The sequence below is a fragment of the Umbelopsis ramanniana genome (assembly GCF_025399195.1).
Source record: "Umbelopsis ramanniana AG unplaced genomic scaffold K450scaffold_128, whole genome shotgun sequence".
NCBI classification, from domain to species: Eukaryota; Fungi; Mucoromycota; class Umbelopsidomycetes; order Umbelopsidales; family Umbelopsidaceae; genus Umbelopsis; species Umbelopsis ramanniana.
The window spans coordinates 1-7,602 of NW_026252214.1; the positions used below are offsets into that span (position 1 = coordinate 1).

At 41.2% G+C, this 7,602-nt stretch overlaps 6 protein-coding genes across 6 annotated transcripts; 1 reads left to right on the forward strand and 5 right to left on the reverse strand.

Annotated features, from left to right (window-relative positions):
- On the forward strand, nt 1-447 carry K450DRAFT_263954 (uncharacterized protein). The gene is made up of 2 exons (XM_051592729.1): nt 1-211; nt 240-447. The coding sequence occupies exons 1-2, from the start codon at nt 161-163 to the stop codon at nt 360-362; spliced, it is 174 nt and encodes a 57-aa protein (XP_051439967.1). The 5' UTR covers nt 1-160; the 3' UTR covers nt 363-447.
- Nucleotides 448-1,366: 919 nt separating this feature from the next.
- On the reverse strand, nt 1,367-2,865 carry K450DRAFT_276045 (uncharacterized protein; the record flags this gene model as incomplete). The annotated part of the gene is made up of 3 exons (XM_051593208.1): nt 1,367-1,678; nt 2,408-2,639; nt 2,717-2,865. 3 exons carry the CDS (start codon nt 2,863-2,865, stop codon nt 1,367-1,369), a joined length of 693 nt encoding a protein of 230 aa, XP_051439968.1.
- A 39-nt stretch (nt 2,866-2,904) lies between these two features.
- Nucleotides 2,905-5,034, reverse strand: K450DRAFT_263962 (uncharacterized protein). The gene has a single exon (XM_051592730.1). The coding sequence runs from the start codon at nt 4,874-4,876 to the stop codon at nt 2,984-2,986; it is 1,893 nt and encodes a 630-aa protein (XP_051439969.1). The 5' UTR covers nt 4,877-5,034; the 3' UTR covers nt 2,905-2,983.
- Nucleotides 5,035-6,671: 1,637 nt separating this feature from the next.
- K450DRAFT_263967 (uncharacterized protein) lies at nt 6,672-7,518 on the reverse strand. The gene has a single exon (XM_051592731.1). The coding sequence runs from the start codon at nt 7,166-7,168 to the stop codon at nt 7,004-7,006; it is 165 nt and encodes a 54-aa protein (XP_051439970.1). The 5' UTR covers nt 7,169-7,518; the 3' UTR covers nt 6,672-7,003.
- K450DRAFT_263968 (uncharacterized protein) lies at nt 6,721-7,068 on the reverse strand. Its single transcript, XM_051592732.1, has one exon. It carries the CDS (start codon nt 6,974-6,976, stop codon nt 6,788-6,790), a length of 189 nt encoding a protein of 62 aa, XP_051439971.1. The 5' UTR covers nt 6,977-7,068; the 3' UTR covers nt 6,721-6,787.
- Nucleotides 7,069-7,602, reverse strand: K450DRAFT_263969 (uncharacterized protein). Its single transcript, XM_051592733.1, has one exon. It carries the CDS (start codon nt 7,356-7,358, stop codon nt 7,161-7,163), a length of 198 nt encoding a protein of 65 aa, XP_051439972.1. The 5' UTR covers nt 7,359-7,602; the 3' UTR covers nt 7,069-7,160.

Consider the following 7,602-nt stretch of genomic DNA (forward strand, 5'->3'; position numbering starts at 1 on the left):
TCTCTTTCAGAGGGTGATCTAGGATCATCGTTCAAAACAGACGAAATCGTTGACAGGAAAAACTTTTATGTAGTGAGGTTAACCGAAATTTACATTCCTAGAAGTCCTTAAGGATACACTGTGAGATAGCTGGTGGTGGACATGGCACTTTTGTGCTGCGATGAAGGCGTCACCGGTCAAATACGTTTGCTACTTCAGGACCCGGGTAGCCGTATTGATTTCCTCTACGACAGGAATAGCATGCATTCAACAATCTTGCGACGACTCACAACCGACAACACCAATCTATAAAACGGATACATGAATACTACGCACGGTACACTACCAAATACCATTCAAATGTAATCAAACCACATGATTGATACTCAATCTGCCAAAAACCATTGGAATATTTTATTCCTATTGCACACTTCAAAGTACCGCAAGGTCAACTGGCAGCCCATAGTCTTTTTACAATCAATCCATAACACAATCCTTACAATACCAACTATGCTATCAAAGCACTTCAACGCTTAAAACGAGTGTAATCAAACTACCATTAAAATGTGCTCCATGCATTCAGACACTCGAACCAAAAGTCTGAACAAACCACCCACAAATGGAACTCAGGGATTCAATCATTCAAATAAGATTCTCCGCACTACCATACCATCAAAAGGAACGGCCATTCAAGCACTCAGATAAGAGTCAGAACTACCACAAGAAGAATCACACACTCTGTTGTGAGTCTTAGTCATTCAAACAAACTTCAATCATCAAGAATTGCAAACTATCAAATTGTGGCCATTACCAAAGGCAACAAGACCATAATCAAATTGGGCATATCAAAGCGTCTTTCATTTCATTTCATTTCATTCATATTATTTTTCACTTCATACTTGTAAATTATTATACAGTTTTTTTCTTTAAAACCATTCATTCTTACTTTATTCAAAAACTTTAACAACTTGTATAAATTCATTTAAAATAAAACCATTCCGTTAGATTTTCAAACAACTTCTTACACTACTTGAGTATGCTGACAATGACACTTTTCAGACTTGACCAAATGCATGCATTAAATTCTAACCATTGTCATTTATTTTTTGCTATCTTAAAATTTTGCCGCAGGGACAGTATTTTGCTTGCTGATAGATACGTGTTGTTCCTGAGTTTCTCTAACACTCTGTAGGGACCTACGAACTTATCGTCGAACTTTGTACTTGGGTTGGGATGAGGTACTTCACTATTTGACCAACTTGGAACTGTTTGTGGACTACATGCTTATCGTAACGTTCTTTGGCGGATTGCTTGGCGCGGAGACCGGAAAGCTCAGCGTCTTTCCATAACCTTGGTAATAGACTTTGTATCTCTTTCGATCTAGAGATCAGTTCTTCTTCCAATTTTCCTTCAACATAATCAGATCTGGGGGTGGCCAAGTACTAGGAGTTCTCATCTCTACACCATACAGCATCATGGCAGGGCTGAAGTTAGTGGTATCGTTTTGTGTGGTACGTATCGCCAGAAGTGCTGCATTCAAGTTCTTATCCCAGTTTAGCTTGTCATCCTTGTCGCGAACAATCTTATTAAATGCTTGTACTACAGTTTGATTCATACGTTCCACTAGGCCATTTGTTTGTGGACGATAAGCGGTAGTAGTAAGGTGGCGACACTCCAAACGTCGTAAAAAGGAAGAGACCTATGAGCTAGGGAAATTCGAGCCTTGGTCCGTCAAAATGAAAGAAGGTACTCCATGGCTGGTTACGACTTGATCAACAAAAACATGGCGTTTGCTCTGCCGTGATGTCCGGTACTGCCTGAACGCATGGCCCACCTCGTAAGGTAATCTACAGCAACCAACAAATATCGGTTTCCCGTTGCTGGAGTAAGCATGGGACCAACTGCGTCACAACAAATCTTGAAGAACGGAACATGTGGAGCGGGGATTGGCGACAACAGTGCTTGTCTCTTGTGCTTGCGCTTTGCTCTGGCCCGGCAAGTAGAGCAACTTTGGACGAGTTTTCGTACGCATTCAAACAACTGATGACCATCGTACTGAAGGCGCAACGTTCTCCAAGTTTATTGATTCCCATGTGACCTTCGCTATGGACTCGAGAGACGACTTCTTCTACGTTGCCTTCGTGCAAGACTTCACGTCCAGGTTGATCGTCAACATCTTTGCGGTACAGGATCCCATTTGTTGAACATAGGTTCGAGTAGAGTTGCGTATCTTCTTTCGATCATTTTCGGACGTACATCCTTTTGAGTTAAGTATGATCTCGCAGATAGTACAAAATGCTACAACTCTTAACAAATTCCATTTCGACCTGAATAGATCCTTGGATAACGGGAAGAGAATTACTCGGCTTTTAACGACTTCGCTGTCAGATTTCAATTTAAAACCTGCAGCCATGCAGAGTTCTTAAACCTGCTCTCTAGTGAGTATAGTTGCCGCGTTAGACACCGGACTTAACAGGCTCCATGCCACTGCTGATGTCGCGTGGTGTTCCGGTAAGTCGTACAGCACGTCTATACGGATTTCATACATCGTTTTGATATCTGTATCTTCGTTGAATAACTCTCCGTCTTCGTCTTCTGAAATTTGCTTATTGTAGCCACGCTCTCGCCCGGTAGTATCCCCTTCCATGTCGTGCAGATCACTAGGTGCATCGTTGTCTTCAGACGCACAGACGCTCTGTCGCTTAGGCTCTCTACTTCTCTGCCGTCCACACCGTACAGCACCATTCTATCTTGCCTTAGGTACTCAAAACCGCCTCTGCCGTATCCGTAATGCTCTTCCCTGTATGTACATGTACTCGACTGACTACCAAGTTCATCCGGCTTGACTTCTTGATAAGTAATTTCTAGGTCTTGTAGAGTTCTCATGATCTTTTCTATGTATTTGCGGTCTGTTTCACACTGCCGATACTTCTTCTCCTCTAGTAGGGATACTGTGATTTCTACTCCCGCCGGCACCACCCTTCCTGCAGTAACTCTTCTACCGTTACCAATCGCTGAGCGGGTGCTCACAACTTGCTATATCCTCTCTTGTGCCGCCCTGGTTGTTCTCTGGTGTTTGTATCGTGTCATCCAACGTTAGGCCCGTGTGTTTGTGGACCGCGTCTATCGCTTCGCTAGCATAATCCCGCTTTGTGCTACTCTGTCTAAGTCTGCTTGGCTTTCTGAAAGTCAAATCTCCGTTTGCTGTTTTCTCTTGTTGCCGGTCACTCGCATTCCTAATAGCAACTGCTCCTATGCCTTTAGTTACTATACCTCTCGATATAAAGCCCAGGTAGCCAGAGCGTTCCTCTGTGTAGTGGTTAGCCAGTATATAACTACCTTTTTCCTCATCAGGAGATATCATCTCAACAGCATCGTAGTAAATCGTGCCTTGGTCTTGTAACGTAACATGTTTTCCGTCAACAGAAAATCCTTGATGTTTGCCAACTTCGGAACTGAACCATTTGTGCTGATGTTGGAATTTACTCTTAAAGCCACACATGCCGTCTGTCACACTAGCCTCCAATAGCGTAAACTGGTTCATCAAGTAAGGGGTGGCCCGTTGTGATAGCTGGTACATAGACAGTGACAATAATACCGTTAGTGTTATGGTTAACATTCCGACCAGTGTGCCGTCAGGTATTAAGAAATATGGTACAGTAGAGTAGACTACCACCGCTATGCTCATAGCGTCATCGTAGAGCGTGAAGTTGGAAGTTATAGGTAGTAGCTTCACCAGGTTAGACAGACTTGCTGTGCTTAAGCTGCTGTTGCCTGCAAAATTACCCACGCTGACTGCCGCCATTCTAAACGATGCCCCATAGTTCGGCTCCCCTTGGAGTTCCATCGGAGAGATAATATTACCGTCAATATCATCGTAAGGACTGACTCTGTAAGAGTCGAGTAGAGGGTCGTTCGCTAGTACGTAAGTTTCGACTTTGTATCTGTACAGATATTTGTAACACCCGAGTTCCAATACTGCATAAGAGCCTTCGTTATAACTACGTGTTACATTGCACCAGTCTGAGAAACTTGAGCTTTGACTATATTGTATCGGTCCGTAATTGTAAATTTTGTCCGCCTCAAGAACACTATAATTATAGCTGTTTGTAAGCTCCATAGTGTAAGACACTCTAACTCCGAAGGCTATAGTGGCATTCGTATCTGTTGCTAAAGTTCCTATAAACGTATCTTGTGCGAATATTTCGTCATTGGTCAAATTATGAATCCCTGAGTACGTGTTAGGTGCATACAGCGATATACTGTCATATGGGGTATCCAAATACAAACCTGGGACTCCGTTGAAGCAGACCCAGGTTGTGGTGTTAGAGCAGTAATCTAGATCAATACTAATTGATACCCGAGGAGATACTGTAGACGACACATCATAGACATTAAGGATTCTTCCGTTGTTAGGATCAATACAGCCTCCCGCGCAGTCTATGAATGACAAGGGCCTTGCGGAAGCGTCTGCAACACCGGCGAACAAGCCGAGTGCATTCTTAAAGTTTTCTTCTGTTAAGACCGTGCTAGCCGTCGTGTAAGGTTTTGGTCCATAATACATGCCCTTAGTAACGTTATTCAGCTGGATTACTGGTGATACAAACGAAGCTCCTCCATTAATCGTTAATTGCACCAAAGGACTTATAAATGTGGACATCGCTAATGACACAGTGCATAGTCCGGCCAGAAAACCAAATCTGCTGGTGAATAAGGCCCTGAAGGTGCGAAATGGTAAAAATTTTTCGATGTAGTCAGCTTCTACATAAGTTTTGAAATCAGCTCTGCCGCTTTTCACGGATATGTAACTCCAGACTTTTTCTAAAAATAATTCGCAAGTGTAACCAAATACATTCGTTAACACGGTTAATGTGACAAAATCTACCGTTATAGGCATCTTGAAAGTGGCTAACGGATGGTTTGACTACACGTAGGTGGCTTAGATAAACCTGATTTTGGCTAAACTTGGTATTGAATGGTGATAAGAACTTCCGCAGTAGGTCACCAGTTTTAATGGATACGTTCGATAACGGTTGCTGATACACGCAGTTGGCTTGAATAAACTTGATACGCTACCGATACACGCGGTTGGCTTGGACAATCTTATTTTGATTACGCTTTGTATGGGCGACACGACTATGAAATACTACAGAGTTTCCGGTAGAAGGCACCAGTTGAGACGTATGGCCCGTGAGTGAGATGAATGAAGCTACTTTAATCTGAAGCGAAGCCTTTATAACGGGAGTTCGATACTATTACAGCGATACAAGCGTGGAATAGTACTGTGGTAAACGCACACTGAGGACTAGATGAGATTAAGAAAAGAGAGAGAGAAATTGATCGATGTCTTTTTTTGTCGTTACTGAATTGATATTTATAGGCGGAAGACACACGCCATAAAAGAGCGAGGCACGGATGAAACACGTGACGGGCGCGGACAACCCACTCGACTTAAGGCGATGGAAGAAAATAGGAATCGCAGTTGACGACTCTTCACTCACACAAGTTGCCACAGTACTTCTTTGCAAAATATACTGAATTCTTTTAGGTCCTGGGCGATAAATTTGGCTAAACGTCTTGCAGCATCGTCAAGGTTGGAGTGAGAGGTCAAATTGTTCCGCTAGCGCGAGTGTGCGTCCCGTCCAATTAAAATATTATATTTTTCGATACTGGTAAGCTAGGTTTACATCAGTCGCCTGGTACTTGAGGCATCAGCACTGGCGCATGTTCACTGGAAAATGGAAAGTAAAAACGGGCATACACGTATAGCTAGGATGCACTTTTAGCTATAGCTTCATCAAGCTCTTTTCATGCAGTAAAAAAAATTCCAATGTTCTCTATTTACATCTTCGAAAGTCTATTCTTCACAGCATAAATTTTGAGACATTTTCATCACCAAGAGTAATTAATTTAAATTGAACCGTAACTCTGATTTTGAAGATACATAGTTTCTGATATGCTGAAAATCTATCAAATTCAAGGGAGAATCATTATATCCAACAAAATCGATTGTTACAAAAAAAATTATTTTTTCGATACTGGCAAGTTTGGGTTTACATCAGTCACCTTGTAGTTGAGGCGTCAGCACCGGTTCATATTCACTTGAAACTAGATAGAAAAACGTGCACAAAGTGGGCTAGGATGCAACACTCCCATTCACTTCTTCGTGGTCAGAAATATATGATAACAGATTTCTTACTCCCAACTCCAAGTGTAAATAAATTCAAATTCCTTCTTTTTTTTTCTTTTTTGCGAAAGTTAACAAATTGAAGGTATATTGCTGACGAACGTTATTTCAATTCATTTATCATACATGCCGACTACTTTAGTGGTAAAGGTAAGCAATCATATTTCTCAAAGTTCTTGAGGTGTCATTGTCAGTACACTTCTTATTGGTTGGCACATCAGTCAATCGCTCATTTCTCGTGCCTATATCACATCCACAATGTGTTTGTTACAAATTCAATTTTGTTACATATTCGTTTTATTTAGTCTAAGTTCTAATATTGTCATTGTCACCATCTTCATTTAGTTTAAAAAAGAGTTGGGGTTTGGAAAACAAACCAAACCAAAAGGTTTATTTGGAAAGAATTTACAAGTTGTTAAAGTTTTTGAATGAAAGTAAGAATGAATGGTTTGAAAGAAAGAAACTGAATGATAAATTACAAGTATGAATAGAAAAGAAAAGTGAATGAAATGAAATGAAGGACGCTTCGATATGCCCAATTTGATTATGGTCTTGTTGCCTTTGGTAATGGCCACAATTTGATAGTTTGCAATTTTTGATGATTGAAGTTTGTTTGAATGACTAAGACTCACAACAGAGTGTGTGATTCTTTTTGTGGTAGTTCTGACTCTTATCTGAATGTTTGAATGACCGTTCCTTTTGATGGTAGGCTAGTGCGCAGAATCTTATTGAATGTTTGAATCCTTGAGTTCCATTTGTAGGTGGTTTGTTCAGACTTTTGGTTTGAGTGTTTGAATGCGTGGAGCGCATTTTAATGGTAGTTTGATTACACTCGTTTTAAGCGTTGAAGTGCTTTGATATCATAGTTGGTATTGTAAGGATTGTGTTATGGATTGATTGATTGTAAAAGACTATGGGCTGCCAGCTGACCTTGAGGTACTTTGAAGTGTGCAATAGGAATAAAAGTTTCCAATGGTTTTTGGCAGATTGAGTATCAATCATGTGGTTGTTTTATTGAATGGTATTTGGTAGTGTAGCATGCGTAGTATTCATTTATCCGTTTTATAGATTGGTGTTGTCGATTGTGAGTGTCGCAAGATTGTTGAGTGCATGCTATTCCTGTCGTAGAGGAAATCAATACGGCTACCCGGGTCCTGAAGTAGCAAACGTATTTGACCGGTGACGCCTTCATCGCAGCACAAAAGTGCCATGTCCACCACCAGCTATCTCACAGTGTATCCTTAAGGACTTCTAGGAATGTAAATTTCGGTTAACCTCACTACATAAAAGTTTTTCCTGTCAACGATTTCGTCTGTTTTGAACGATGATCCTAGATCACCCTCTGAAAGAGATCAGCTCTTCAGACGATGGTCAGGGATATCATCCAATTCAAACGGAGCCATTGGCAAGGAAAAACTGTTATGAGGAAATTTACA